We start from the raw sequence: 16835 nt of genomic DNA, 5'->3' as shown, positions 1-16835 counted from the left end.
TTCCAGGTCTTTTAGGTCAATTTTAAATGACCAATTATACCCCCATTGTTCGATTCTCATACAAACGATACGCCCTTCTTTATGAAAATTTATTTTAATTCGACCTGTGAATTCTGTATGACCTGGAGATAAAATCAACACTTCTGTATCTTTGGAATACACGGCCGTTTTATTTCAGGATATATATTGTGATAAATCACTTAATCTCACCAAGTCATTCGCATCAGTCGGGGTTGGATAATTTTTTTAATTTATAAGCATTTTTCATATTAATATTTTTGGTTATATTATATTTATGTCGTTCAGCCTGTGCCTTTGTGTAATAATTTGATAAATCAATATCCAGTTCTTGGGATACACCAAAGATAGAACCATCTTTACCAACATAAGTCATTTATATTAGATAAAAAATAATGTCATTAAATTATTTATTTTTGTTGAGTTGAAATAACACATACAGACATCATTGACCACAACACTTGGAATCTAATTCTTCGACTGGAAAGGTTTGATAAACACCATTCTGTAAGAATTTTATGACTTCAACAGGTGGTGGAAGACCGAAACTATCAAAATAATATTTATCTTGACTATTAAAAATACAAACCCAATGAGAACCGTTCCCCTTATTATCTTCTAAGTTCATAATAATATTCTTTGTATGTTTAGGCACGTTTGTTAATTCATCTCTCATACAAATAACCACATTATGAATTTTAAATTTCTTGCAATATTTGACAAGTTGTAAATTTGATGTTGTATTCTTTCCAAATTCTTTCAACCACTCATCAATGCTCATTTATTTATTAGAAAGATATAATCCATTACCTCTTTTCGTTAATTTTACACCTGCTCGTGCAATGGAAGAAAGCATATCTCCAACTAACAATCTCGCTTTATCTGGCAGACCTTCAAGTTTTTCAGCAAAATCTACAATGACACCACTTCCACTAATTTGTTCCTCCAACTCTTTGTTATGTCTTTCCAATTCTTTTTGAGCCCAGAGTTGAGCCTTCCTTTCGTTGGCGGTTTTCACCGCTGTTGAAATACCACCCGTCAATGCTCCAACCGCACTTAAACCAGCAAATAAAGGAATTAGAAATGGGAGAAATCCTCCACTCTTCTCTCTTGTTGAATATTTTTTCAACAATGGTTTTGTCATTTTAATTTGAAGTGAGCCAGTATAATTCAAGATTTTAATCTGTTCTCTTCTGAGCAAAACATCAATTCTTACTGCTCCTTTTCTCTGAATTGTATTATTTTGAACACAACTTTGTTGAACACAACAAAACATCAATTATTTTGATTTTGAACACAAGATGATAGTTTATGAAGATTGATTTGATTAACATATACCCCAGTTGGTACTTTGCCACTCATGTATTGAACAAAAAAGAATGTGAGACTAATCATAACACCATTATCTGTATTAATCTGCAATTCTGTTTCTTCCAAAAGCAAACAATATGTATCAACTTCTTCACTCTCTCCTCTTTCAATGTGCAGGGAAGCATCCACACGATTAGACTTTATAGTTTCCTTTTGAGCACTCAGGTCAAACGCATAGATTGTATACAAACTTTTAAAGGCTGTCATATCCAAAATAGGTTCTTTATTTCCATTACTTTCACACACCTTTTGGTAAGACTTGTATGCTTCAGCAAAATCATAATTTTCCCAATTAATTTCCAATCCATCTCGTGGGTAAAATGGTCCATCTGGAGAAACACGAAGTTGTTTCACCTTAGCATTATCACTCAATGCATTATTCTTATCAGTCGCAGTATCACAATCTGGCTTTTTTAAAATGATCCACAGATATCGTGGCTTTCCATTCCAGAACACCCAAATTCCACGTGTAAGTGGTTTGGTTGAGTATAACGTGTTGACATCTTCGTTTGAGGTATGATACACCGAGTGGTTTCTTTGAGTTAAGTCTTCTATTCAACATCTCTTCTGTTTTAAGATTAGGAGTATATTCACTAATATACCAACTCATTTCATCAATTACAAATTTATTCTGATCACCAAAAGCACTAGCAACACCAAAAAGTAATCTATTTTCATTATCACTCCTTTGTAGTTGAAATCTAATTTTAAGACCATACAGAACTTTATCATGATCACAAAATCCAAATATACCTTAAAGAGGAACTGCCACAGTAAAACTATTACCTGCTTTTGTATCATCATTATACATTCCTTTCCTTTGATTATATCCAGGGTCTGTGTTTGTTCCTGGTGACATATCAGGAATGAAACCTTCGACAGACCCCTTTCCCATTCTATCACCGAATGAATATAGTGTAAATTTCATCATTTCAGATACAGCAGAGACATAATCAACCACTTCAACTTCTTGTGTTCCAATGTACAAACGAACACTATCAAACATTTTCCAGAAGAAATCATTTACGAGTGTTGCGTTTGTGTTATTCCCAGCCTTAGTGAATGTAAATTTACACAACAAGAAACTTTCGGATAGATTCAAATAGGTTAGTTGATTATTAATTTCAAAACTTTTTGTACTATTTGCATTCCAGTCTGTTCCAGTTTTTGCATTTGCCTTGAAGTAATCTTCTATTTTAGTGGAGTTTGAGATAATAATAGTATCATCCAAATCATAGATACTATCAATTGCTTCCATACTTGTATTTATTTCGGAAAAAAGATGATCTAAGTATTCGAATTATTTTCTGTCGTTATTGGGGAGACAACTGGGTTTTGCCTTTCTTAATTTATTTTATTGCTTGTAATTTATAAGATTCCTTTTGGGCATCTTTTATACTCTTTATAGCACCTGCTACATTTCCCACAGCAGAAGCAGTTGAACCAATTAGGTCTGTATGTTTAAGAATAGTTGAATCGATACCCATTAGAGTATCAATTATCCCATCTCCTCTAAATTGATGTCCGACACCCCTTTGTCTCGTAGGTTTATAGTATCCTCTACCAAGATAAATACTTTCGCCCTTGTAGTATGGGGAAAGGAACATCCCATCCCCTGTAATTATTTTACATTTTCCCAACCTGTGTTTCATCACAATAACCATCGTATTTACTTATTGGAAAACTTCACGGAGGTGAATTCTGATGGATATAACTTCTCCATTAAAAGAAATCATACGATTATCTTGGTCGGTTATCCTAAAATTGACTCTGTGTATTGTTTTTTTCCTGACACAGGGAGACAAACCAAATTTTTGGCTTCCATATTGAATTTACAACCAATTGGGGTTGAGTATGCGCTGAATGAAAATATTGTATTTGTTTTTATTCCATCATTATAAGCACCATCAATCAAATCACAGTGAATTAACACCGAATTTATTCCTGAGGATATTTGAATGACATTATCACTGTAAAACGTCCCATTAGTTTCAATCTTTTTTGAGGAGAAACCCAATAACTCTCTGAATGAATTATCAATTGTGAAATCAACCTTGTAGTTATTTTTAAGTTTAATCGTTGATTTTGAAGTATGTTTTTGAATATCTATAACAATATTTTTTGGTTCATTACCCTGTTCTTTCATAAGACGAGCAATTTCGGAAGATATTTGATAAATCTCGTATGCTCCAGGTGAAACTGTTATCGTTTTGTATCCACTTCCCGGATTATAACTAAACTTGTCATTTTCTCGGTTATATTAAATAAGGTATTATAAGTTTCCATGGACAATAAAGATGCCTCATATTCTTTTATTGTGTCAAGTTGTAGTGGGTATGGGAATGAAGATGTGTGGTCGCTTGTTGTGAAATTAAAACTCAGGATTGTGCTTCTCATCTTATTTAATATGAGATAAAATGTCTTTATATTGATATTCATTAATTATTTTCATGTTCATCAACTGGTCTAAAATGGCTGATGCTTCATTTAAACAATTGTTATTTCCAGCCTTCTTACTGCCTAACAACAATAACAGTCTATTAACTAATTGTGATGGGTCATTTGGAAGAAAACTAAGACCTGAACCAAGGATACTTAAAGCCTGAATAATGTGTTTCTCCTTCTCATTCTTGCTACGTTTACCAGAAAGACTAACCCGAAAATGAACAGAGTTCAGGTCAGGTCAAGTATGGGAGCATGTGCCAGAACAGCACGTCGCTGCGTCCACTTTCCGCCGGTACTCCAGGGGCCTCCGTCTTGCCATCCCCCAGGCAGATGCCAGGCCCATCCCCATCTCCTTGAGATGATGGTCAACCTGTTGCAACCATGAGGCACGTGGTCGACCCACTGGCCTCCTCCACTCATGAGACTCCCTCGCTGAGAGAATCTGGTGAGCAGGATCAGAGTCAGGAAAATGAGCCACATGTCCATACAGCCGCAACTGACGCTCACGGACTATGCAAGTAACAAATCTCATCCGAGTCTCTCTCAGCAACCGCTCGTTGGACACAAAATCCAACCAGCGATAGCCAAGGATTCTCCAAAGAGACCTGGTACCAAAGGAATTAAGTCTCCATCTCAGATCCTTGGTCAGAGTCCAAGTCTCGCACCCATAGAGCAAGACTGGAAGTACCAAGGACCTAAAGACTCGGACTTTCGTCCTCCCGCACAGGTACCGGCAGCGCCACACCCCATGATCCAGTGAATCCATGACTCCCCAGGCCTGACCCAGACGTCTATTGACCTCTGACTCGCAGCCAGCAGAGACATGAATATCACTGCCAAGGTAAGTGAATCTCTCCACGACCTCAACATCCTTACCACAAACAGACACAGACAGGACAGCAGCATCCAAGATGTCACCGAAAGCCTGGATCTTAGTTTTGACCCAAGAAACCCGTAATCCCAACGGCTCCGACTCCTCATTCAGCACCTCGAGGGCCCCCAAGAGGATGTCTAAAGTCTCCGCAAAGATGACTGCATCATCTGCAAAGTCAAGGTCCGAGATCTTGACATTCCCAAATGACGCACCGCAACTTGATCTCTCCGACATCCTCCCTAGAATCCAGTCCATACAAGTGCTGAAAAGTGTGGGGGCAAGTACACATCCCTGACGAACTCCAGTAACAACTGGAAATAAGTCAGAGATGGTACCACCACACTTCACAGCACTCTCAGTACCAGAGTAGAGTTCAGACATCAGATCGATCAGTTTTGGTGGCACCCCACGAAGACCAAGAATCCTCCAGAGGACATCCCGATTCACTGAATCGAACGCTTTACAGAGATCAACATAGGCTGCAAGCAGCCCCTGCCGAAACTCTCGTCTGCGTTCGGTGAGGACACGAAGTGCAAGGATACGGTCAATCATTGACCTCTTTGGTGTAAAGCCTGACTGCTCTGGACGCTGGTGCTCAAGCAGATGGTGGCGAACCCTATCGAGAATTATCAGAGCAAAGACCTTGCCCGGCACTGAGAGCAGCGTCACCCCTCGGTAGTTGTTGCAGTCTTGGCGATCACCCTTCCCTTTCCAGAGAGGGACAACAAGGCCCCTCTTCCAGTCAGTTGGGATGATGCCTGTGTTCCACGCAGAGCACAAAACTGCATGCAACGACACGAGTGCAGCATTTCCACCAGCCTTGAGAAGTTCGGCATGGATGCCACAGATCCCTGGAGCTTTGCCCCGTTTCAACTGGTTCACCGCAGCCCGTGTTTCCACAAGCGTAGGCGGACCACAGTTGATTTGAGGGTCAGCAACAGGGATTGTAACACCCTTGACGTCCAACTCGACAGTTGGGGGATCAGCCTGGTATAACCGCTCAAAGTAACCGGCCCAGCGGGCCTTCACTTCAGACTCCTCTGTCAAGAGCCTACCACTCTCTGCTCGAACTGTAGTGCTCCGAGGGATGGGCTTGGATGAACGTAATGCACAAATTCCCCTGTAAGCGGGACGAGAATCATCTGTCCACAGGTGATGCTCTACCCCCTCACAGATTCCTCGCACATAGGCACATAGGAACAGAGTTCAGCAGATCAATATTTACTTTATCATCATTATTTTTCATATCCAATGGTTTATCAATACACTTTGATTCATCCCTCACAGTTGAACCTTGTCTTCCATCTTTTGTGAGAAGAAACATTAATCTCGGAGTTAGTTTGACAGGGGGTTGAGCAGAACTCAACAACCTTAATTCATCATTAAATATCAATACCTTTTCTTGAACAAGATGAAATATTGCTGATTGTTCTGTTGGAATGAGCCCTGCTTTGGTTTTTGAATCCGCTGAATATTCATTGTTTTGAAGAGCATTCACAATATAATCAGGGGGTCGATTCATCTCTTCCAGTTGTTGAAATAATCCTTCATCATCATATTCTAAATCTCCTATATGCTCTAATTCTTCCTCTGTCATTTGACTGAAATCTTTTAACATTTGGAGCTTTCTTAGAGTATATTTTATTGTGGGAACTGTGGGAACATTTATAATTTTTTCTTGGGAAGTTCTTAAAGGTGGTTTTAAAATTTTTTTCTTGTTTTCTTTGAAATGCTTCTTTACCCGTTAGTTTTTGTCTGCGTTTCTTCTTTCTGTCTTCCTGTTGTTTTACAACTTTTGAAACCAACTCTTGATGTTCTCCAAATCTTCTTGCTCTTTCTTTCACATCCATTTATTTGTTGAAAAATATCATTTAATATCTCATCTTGTTTTACAACAATACATTTATATTTTTCAGTCGTGTGTTTCAAGTAATCCCCAAATTCCTTTTTATGACATAATGTAGAACAATTGTCTCTCCAAAAATTGTTTATATCTATTGAATTTAACTTGAATAAAATAAAAGTATTAGCATTGTTTCTGATGGAACGACGAGGAAGTTGAAAGTACGATTGACTAAGATAAATACAACTACAAGAAGAATGTCTCCCTCTTGTGTAGTAGCTGTCCATTACCGTTTGGTTTCTCTCATTAACACAATCATCAAAGATAACGAGGTTCTTTTTTGATTTATTCAAGTCTTGGGGAGACGGTATATCATCCGCATTATCACTAAGAATACAAGTTATCGGTTTTGATTTCTTTTTACATCTCTGTGTATCACAAAATAGTTCAATTATATCTTCAATGTTATAATCATTTAGGTTTTTTGAAGTTTTAATAAACCGATTATATCTTCTTTTTGAAGACCAGCATTAAAACCTTGTGAGAGTAGTTGATACTCTGGTTGAAAACTCGACTTTGTGAAAATTATTAAATTATCATAATCTAACAAGTTGGGAGTCAGGAGCATCTTCAAAAGTAAGCAGGTTTTTCCACATCCACTTGAACCAACTATGAGACACCTTTATGAATTTGGAAGATTTTTATGATTGTTAAATTTTATCTTATTTTCCCAAATGGGTAAAAAAAATCATTCATTTATATAATTGGAAAACAGGTTATTTAAGTTATTTTGGCTTTTTTAGAAACTCTATATTTTATCCTAAGTTCAGGTTTAATTTCAAGATAATCCATTATTTTATTTATGCAATATCTTGTGTTGATATTTCCCTGAAAATCACATCCATGAATAATATATAACAACAATCCTTTGAACATTTCTCTAATACATTCAGTTTCTTCCCTTGTAAGGAAAGGTGTGTTATCACCCTCATACTTTACATTCACTTCTCAAATCAATCTTGTGAAGTAATTCATTTTTGGTGTAAATCTAAAAGAATTATTTTCCTTTTTAAATTTTTTATTATCATTAATTAGAAGATAATCACAAAATATACATTGTTTAGAGGCTTTTGACTCTGTGTTTAATTCCCGTCTTTCACACGCAGGACAATTCTCAAATTTGTCATATGGAGAATCGGAGAATTCAAGAGGCTCAAAATCGAGTAAACTATTCATATTTATAAAGTAAAACTTTACGTAAAGTGAAATTCATCTTCGATATCATCTTCGACACTCTCATAATCTTCAAAATCTTCAGTTGAATATTGACTCATATTTAATTCGGAGAAAAAAACATTACCATCGATATCTATATACTTTTTTTAATAAACAGATTCAACTGCTACATTTTTTTATGTTAAAGGTAATTTTAAAATGATCCTTAACTGCAATTGAACGAAATGTCATTTCACCTGTTATATAAACATCCTTTATTTCATGAGGATTTATTTCTTTAGGGTTGTTGAAAAAAATACAAATTTCTCCTTGCATATTACAGATGGTCTTATCTTTTCTTTCTAAAGCTTCATCCATAAGGTTTTTATTTTTTGATACTTTTTCTTGTTTCATTGCTTTTTCTCATGTTGAATATTTTGCCAGAAGGAGAGGAGAAACTTTTGTTCGAGATACCTTAATTGATGTTCTTCCAGATATACTAAAAGCCCTTCCACTGAAGGAAATTGAAGAACTCATCTTATCCACCATAATTGTTTTTATCCAATAGTTGTTATATTTATCTTTGTTCAATTTTACATCCTTGACATATTTCTCAGTATCTTTTACAAATGAAGAGATTGATTGAAACTTGTCTTTTGTATCTTGAAACATTGTATTTATTAAGTGAAAAAAGTTGGAGGATAAAATGGTTTTAAGCACAGATTCACCTTTAAATTAAACAAAATTTTCATCAAGAAAATTTTAGTTTAAGCAAAGTTTTATTATCTAAATATGGTGAATACAACGTCCTGCGATATTTGTAATCACGAATATAAATATTATAAAAAACACCTTCAAACCAACAAACACATATTCAATGTTTTCAAACAAATATCTCCTCTTGAGTTAGAAAGAAAACATTATGATATCTGCTCAAAGGATGTTTTGAAAAGTAGTTCTAAGAATCACCTTCAATCACAAAAACACAAGAAAAATGAGTTTAAAGTAAAGGGAGACTATTTTATTGAAAACACTGATAGGGCATTTAAAGGGCATTTAAAAATAAGGATTTTTCAATTTGGAGAACTCGGTCCATCATCAATAGCTGAATCAATTGAAATAGTGAAACCTGATGTTGAAAAAGTTATTAAAAAGACATTAAAAGAAATGAAAACTTTAAAGTTTTATCTGGGAGTGAAAATGAATATGAAAAGACAAGATGAAGAACAAACTCTTCAAATGAGAACAGATCTTCATTTTATAACATCATTTCAAGATTTTTTGAATAGTGGGGTTTATGAAGAACTATCAAGACAAGAGGAGGATATTGATAATACAGTGGCAGGAAGTGGATTTAATATTTTAAAAATCATATTTTTAGATATACACATTCTAAAATCAAACCCTCTTAAAGCTTCTTCTTATTTTGAATTACCAAAAGAAATAAAACAAAAGAAGGTCGTTGTTAATATTAAGAAGAATGGGAATAAATGTTTTCTCTGGTCTGTTCTTGCTCACTTTCATCCACCAAAATGTAATTCAGAAAGAGTAAAACAATATATGAAATATGAGAATACCTTGGACATTAAACATTTTAAATTCACAATGCCACCAACAGATATTCCTAAATTTGAGAAAAAGAATAATCTTTCTATTAATGTATATGGATTAACTCGAGAGAATAAAGTTCAGGTATTAAAAATTTCAAACAACTATAAAAATGAAGAAACACACATTGATCTTTTATATTTTAGTGTTGGAAACAAGTCACATTATACATACATCAATAATTTATCTAGATTAATCTCTTCTCAGGTATTCAGAACAGCAAACAAAATATATCCTTGTAAGCGATGTCTTAATTCATTTCATACAAAAGAACGATTAGAACAACATTCAAAATATTGTAGTAATCATAAATCAGCTGTAATTACAATGCCTAAACCTGGTGAAAAGATTTCTTTTGAAGATTATAATAAATCTATCATGCACCCATTTGTGATATATGCTGATTTTGAATGTATCCTAAAAAAAGATAAATACTGCTTCTCCTAATCCAAAAGAATCACATACAAATAAATATCAAAAACATATTCCTTGTGGTTTCTGTAATTCGATCAAATCATCTGTTGGAGAAAAGTATAATAAACTTGAATATTATAGTGGAAAAAAAGCTTCACAAGAGTTTGTAAAACAATTAGAAAAGGATTGTATAAGACGAACTAAATTAATGAAAGAAACAAATGAACCGATGGAATTAACCGAATAAGAAAAATTATAATTTAGAAAGAACAATTTCTGTCATATTTGTGAGGAGGAAATTGAGGAGTCGAAAGTTAGGGATCACTGTCATCTTACTGGTAAATATAGAGGTCCCGGAAATTATAGAGGTCCCATTCTTAAGTATAAACTCATTATATAAATTCTTTAGTATAAACTCTTAAGTATAAACATTCTTATTGTTTAAGTATAAACATTCTTAAGTATAAACATTCTTAAGTATTCTTAAGTATAAACATTCTTAAGTATAAACTCATTATATAAATATAGAGGTCCCATTCTTAAGTATAAATTACCTTCTTTTATTCCAGTCTTTCTTCACAACAGCGCCAACTATGATACACATCTATTTTTAAATGAACTTTCAAAAACACCAGGGAATATTTCTGCTATAACAAACACAAGTCAAAAGTATATTTCATTTACAAAAATGATATTCACAAAACCTTTCACTCGTATTCGGTTTCTAGATTCTTACAAGTTTATGGGAACACCACTAGCCAATCTTGCATCAAATCTCAGCTTCACGGGCTCTTTTCCAAATCTTAATTCATTCTTTCCAAAAGAGGAAATTCTAACTGAAGAGGAAATTCAGATTAAAGAGAGAATGCAAAGTAAAGAGGAAATTCTAATTAATGAGGAAATTAATGAAGAAATTCTACCTGAAGATGAAATTCTAATTATAAAGAAAATTCGAACAATGAATGAAATTCTAACAAAAGAGGAAATTCTGATTATAGATGAAATTCTGATTAAAGAAGGAATTCTAACTAGAGAGGAAATTCAAACAAGGAATGAAATTCAAAGTAAAGAGAAAATTCTTACAAGTAAGGGAATTTATCCTTATGATTTTTGGATTCATTTATGAGATTTAAAGAAACACAACTTCCTTCAAAATAAAGTTTCTATAATGACCTTTATGAAGAAGAGATAAGTGATAAGGAATATAAACACGCACAAGAGATTTGGAAAATATTTAAGATAAAGAACCTTGGAGAATATCATGATTTGTATCTAAAAACAGATGTTTTATTGTTAGCTGATGTGTTTGAAGCTTTAGAGCCTGGTGTTGGCGCAGTGGTTAGGGCAGCGGCTTGGGATCCAAAAGGTCCTGAGTTCAAGCCCCGTTGGGCCACTGAATTAATACACCAGGGGGTTGACTCAGCCTGTCATCCTTCCGAGGTCGGCGAAATGAGTACCAGTGTACTGGGCCGGTGTATACCCCGGTTAAATAGGTGTACCCTATCCCTGTGTCGTAAGAGGCGACCAGGGTTGCGTCAGGAAGGGCATCCGGCGTAAAACATGTGCCAAATCACTATGTGGATCATACGGATGATCCGCTGTGGCGACCCCTAACGGGACCAGCCAAAAGAAGAAGAAGAGGAGAGGATGTGTTTGAAGCTTTAAGATCACTCTGTCAAAATAAAAATTGTGATGGATAAGATCCTGCCCACTATTTCACAGCTACGGGTTTAGCTTGGAGTGCAATATTGAAAATGACAAAACAAGATATAGATTTAATCAGTGATGTAGATATGCTTTTGATGATTGAGAAGTCTAAGAGAGGTGGAATATCACAAGTATGTTCAAAAAGATATGCTAAAGCAAATAATAAATATCTTCCAAATTATGAGAGTGAAAAAGATCGTAATTATTTGATGTATTTTGATGCTAATAATTTGTATAGATGGGCAATGTCTCAATCTCTGCCTTATGGTAAATGAGAGTGGGTGGAAGAAAAGGATTATGAAAAGGCTTTAATGAATATTGTTATTTATTCTCAAGAGGAATTGAATGAGGAAGAAGAAGGTTATTATTTTGAAGTTGATTTGAGGTACCCGAGTGATCTTCATAATAAGCATAAAGACCTTCCTTTTGCATGTGAGAAAGAACCCCCAAAGAAAGAATGGTTAAGTGATTATCATAAAAGTTTTAATATTAAAGGTAAATCAACAGATAAGTTATTAACAACATTCTATGATAAAGAGGGATATGTTTTGCATCAAAGGAACTTGAGACAATATTTATCTGCTGGGTTGAGAGTAGCTAAAATTGATAGAGTTTAAAAATTAAAACAAAGTCCTTGGATGGAGAAGTATATTCAATTCAATACAGATATGAGAGCAAATGCAAAAGTAAAATTTGAAGGGGACTTTTATAAATTAATGAATAATGCTGTATTTGGAAAGACTATGAAAAATGTTGAAAGAAAAAGACTATGAAAAAAAAAAAAAAAACAGACAAAACATGAGATTCGCAACATCTTGGTAAGAAGCTTCTCGATTGATAAATAAACCAAGTTTTGAGAGAGAAGAGGTTTTTTCAGAGAACTTTTCTGCTATTCATATGAAAAAGGAAAGTATTGTAATGGATAGACCAATTTATATTGGAATAGCAGTTCTTGATTTATCAAAGATATTGATGTATGATTGTTTGTATAATGGCTTAAAGAAAGAGTATGGTGAAAATGTTTCATTGTTGTATATGGACACTGATAGTTTTATCCCAGATATAAAAACTGATGATGTTTATAAAGATATGAAGAAAAATATTGGAGTATATGATACAAGTAATTTTAGTAAGAAGAGTGAGTTATTTTCAAAAAAGAATGAAAAGGTTATTGGTAAGTTTAAGGATGAGTTGGGTGGAAAAGTAATGAGTGAGTTTATTGGATTGAGAGCAAAGACATATGCTTTTAAGTATGGTGATCAGATTGATAAAAGGTTAAAGGGAATAAAGAAATATGTAATAAAGAAATCAATAACTTTTCGAAATTATTATAATTGTTTGATGAATAAGAAAGAAGAATATAGGAAAATGAATATAATAAGAAGTTATAAACATAAGATATATAGTGAAGAAGTAAATAAAAAGGTATTAAGAGCCTTTGATGATAAGAAATTTCTTTTAGATAATGGAATAGATTGTGTTCCACATGGATATTGTATGATAGAGTGAATATTTAATCATAGAGTATATAGAATACAATATGGGTTAGGGTTTTTAAGGGCTACCGCCTTCTTTTTCACAATATATAAATGGTCGAACCAAGTATTAATCAAACTAAAGAGTGGAGAAAATCTCAGTCTTGGTATATAAATGGAAAACATAATGAATGTGAAAAATATCAAATAAGTCTTCTTGAAAAAATAACTAAAACAAAGGTAGATAAAACAAATAAGCGAATCAATATAAAAACTCGTAGTATAAGTTCGAGGATGTAAAGAAATAATAAATATCCTTGAATGGACTGAAAAATTTGATGGTTATCAATTGAACAATGGAAAAATAATTTACTACAATCTCAAAATGATATGCAACTCAGGAGGTGGTCAGATGAGATCATTAAGAGAAGTTTATCATTTCATAACGACACAAAAGGGGTATCTTGAAAAATATAAAGATTGAAATGTTTTATTTTTAAATATTTTAGATGGGGATTATTGTGCAAAGAAAATGAAACTATTGAAGGAATTTGAGAATGAACAAATCTTTATAGGTTCAATGAGTGAGCTAAACAATATGCATTGGTTATTTGAAAAAGAGTGTCCCTCGGCTTACATGTTTGAGATATTTCTTCAGAATCACCTTTAACAAATCACATTACGACTTTGCTACTTGAACAAATCTTTATCTTATTGCATTGGTTATTTGAATAGAGTGCCCCAAGGTTAAAAGGGGAGACAAATAAATATACCTTGGGCTAAAAAGGGGATTTATTTTTGAGGGAAAAAATATGAATCGCTGAAAATACCCCCATTCACTTACATGGGGAAAAGTGAGCCAGAATCAGTATATTCACCCTACTCACCACCTCATTTAACATGAGGAAAGGTAGTCAGCGTTGCTGGGAAAAGGGGGACCCTCCTCCCACCCCAACCCCTCTGGACTCCCACCACACTCATTCCCCTACTTCATCCCACCCCTCCCTCTCGACTACCACTGCAACCGTTAAGTTATGAAATGTGAGAAAAAAGAGATTAAAACCACGAGAAAGGTCAATTATGTCATTCTTCTTTGTAATTTATTATTTCCTGCGAATCTATGCAATTCAATCCCCTCTGTAATTCTGTAAATGAAATGAATTTGTAATTCCTCTATTTCTAAATCCATTCTCTTTTTGTCTCTTTGTCCATCTTTCTTGATATACACATACCATTATCGCTTTGCTGAAGGGGAAGAGAGAGGGAGGGCAAGGAGAGGGCAAGGAGAGGGCAAGAGAGGGCAAGAGAGGGCAAGAGAGGGCAAGAGAGGGCAAGAGAGGGCAAGAGGGGGCAAGGGAGGGGAAGAGAGAAGACAGAGAGAAAATAGAAGAGAAGAGAGAGAAAAAAGAGAGAGAAAAGAGAAGAGAAAAGACAGAAGAGAAGAGAAAAGAGAAAAGAGAGAGTTATGCTTCATGAATCACACACACACACACACACACACACACACACACACACACACACACACACACACACACGCGCACACACACACATGCACACACACACACACACACACACACACACACACACACACACACACACACACACACGCACACACACACACGCACACACGCACACGCACACACACGCACACACAACTATTTTTTGCCGAAACAACGCATAAATCAAGAAAATGACCAAATACCAAGATTGCAAAAATGAAGTCAAAATATGCTGTAAGTTGATGAGATCCAAAATTGTTTGTCAATTTGTTGCCTTTTTTTCTGTCACCCCCACTCTTCCACGAGACAAGTTCATATGTAAATATGTAAATAAATCAACAAAAAGTATCCAATTAAAGCCCAATTAGAATTGACGATCGGTCAAATATAAGATAACAGGATAAAACAAGGTAAATTATTGTTGGCTAATTAATTTCACCAAATGATGAAAGGGACAATGGATGTTTGAGAAGTTAATCTCCCATCGTGGTTATTTCTCAAAGCAATGAAATCAAAACTTTAGGTTTTTCTTTTTGTCTTCACAACAGAGTGCATCATCAAAATGTCTGAAACAACATGTCGAGGCATTGACAGAAGCCTTCGTGGAGATGTCTCTTGAAGAAAGAAGCTTTAGAGTCATTGGGTTCTCCTGTGTCCAGACTGACATTGTCAGATCAGGTCAGATTAGATCTCTGACTTGCTATTGGTACCATGTAAATCTGCACTAACCTGTTCCATGGTCGGGTTGTCGGCGACTAAACCATGGCTCCCCCAACTAGTTTCTTGGAAAGGAGGGCATATGATATCTTGGTAAGGAGGGCGTATAATATGGGCGAAAGGAAGACACCCAGCAGGATGAAAAACAAAACCTGTCAAAGGGCGGAGGAGCTCCTTACGAGCCAATGGCCATCCATATCGAGTGCCTAACTGCGTCTGTGGACGTTCTCCTGCAGTTGGGTAATCTTTATGTTAGTAGGTTGGTGGCAGGATTTGCACTCTGACCACCGTAAAAACCATTCATTGCACAAAACATACTAAAAGCATTAAGAAAAAAACCTGAAAACCCACTCTGTGGGAGTACTTCCTGTGCAGCTGTCCTTTACAGGGCAACTCACTGGATGACAGGGTTGGGGCAAAGCCTTCGGGTTCCCCAATCTTTGATGAGAGGAGGGAACCCATGGGGAAACCTTCTCGGGTCAGATTGCAGGCATATGTGTCGGGGTGGTGCTGAGGTGTCGTCCACCAGACAGAGGTCTCCTTGGGTTAACCTGTGGCTCTTCGGGTGGGTGCCTGGAATGTCCTATCCCTAAGAGAGGATGATCAACTGTCTCTGTTATCATCTGAGCTCAAGCTTTGGACATCGGTATTGCAGCACTCTCTGAGGTTCGGAGACAGGAATTCGGCGAGATCATGGTGGCTGGCTACACCTACTATTGGTCTGGTCGCTCTGATGGTTACCATGCCCAAGGAGTTGCTGCAGCTGTGTCCAATAAGCTGACTCCAATGATAATTGAGGTAACACCGGTCAATGAGCATATTATGAGACGAAGGATTCACCACTCCTTGGGTGTCATTTCCCTGGTCTCTGTATATGCTCCGACTGAGGCGAGTGATCTCACCGTGAAGGACGCATTCTAAACCACGCTCGGGTCTGTGGTTGATTATTACCCCAGGCGAGATACACTTCTCATCTTGGGGGATTTCATTGCATCGACTGGAACTGATAGGGATGGTTATGAGACATGTGTTGGTCCACATGGGTTTGGAACTGTGAACCAGAATAGCACCAAGTTCCTTGACTTTGAAAGAAGTCATGGACTTAGGGTGGCTGGTTCATGGTGTCAGCACCCATAGGCTCATCACTGGACTTGATTTTCCAACGCTGGTGTGGGGGAAAAATTTATATTAATGTATTCTAGATTGTAACAAATGGAGTTTTGGAAATGTAACTTTTATGCTGCAAGTTGAATTGGCTGTCATTTCTGGCCAAAAGACTTTTGCCCTAAATGTTAAGAAATGTGTTGTTCTGGAGCAGAGTGACCGAGCTGATAACAAACGAACGTTTGCTTAGAAATGTACGAAGTGGCTTTTCGTCTGAAGGATACGTCTGCAGTCTGGGTTGAATAGCCCCCACCACTCTCTCATGAAAGTATAAAATACTTTGAAATGTAAAATTGTTTCAGTGCAAGTACCTGAGAAAGTATTAGAATCTAAGTGACTTGTGCTCCTTGGAACTGACCAAGTACCAAGTTAGAATAAAACTCTCTGATGTAATGAGGAAGTGAATTGAATCGGGTTGGTCTAACTGTTAACTAAAGTAAGAATAAATGAAATAGAAGATAAAGAATATTGCAATCAATGGGGAT

General features: G+C 35.8%; 1 protein-coding gene across 1 annotated transcript in view; it reads right to left on the bottom strand.

Annotated features, from left to right (window-relative positions):
- Nucleotides 1–16835, bottom strand: part of LOC147009361 (uncharacterized) — a 44936-nt gene that overhangs the window by 6828 nt on the left and 21273 nt on the right. Inside the window, exon 3 of the mRNA XM_085862185.1 lies at nt 1636–1718. Coding sequence (XP_085718311.1) covers nt 1636–1718 — 83 coding nt within the window. The remainder of the gene's footprint in view (nt 1–1635; nt 1719–16835) is intronic.

Source organism: Eptatretus burgeri, chromosome 17, assembly GCF_056783735.1.
Source record: "Eptatretus burgeri isolate ZD-2024b chromosome 17, Ebu_testis_v1, whole genome shotgun sequence".
Lineage (NCBI taxonomy): Eukaryota > Metazoa > Chordata > Myxini > Myxiniformes > Myxinidae > Eptatretus > Eptatretus burgeri.
This window is presented reverse-complemented; position numbering and strand designations above follow the sequence as displayed.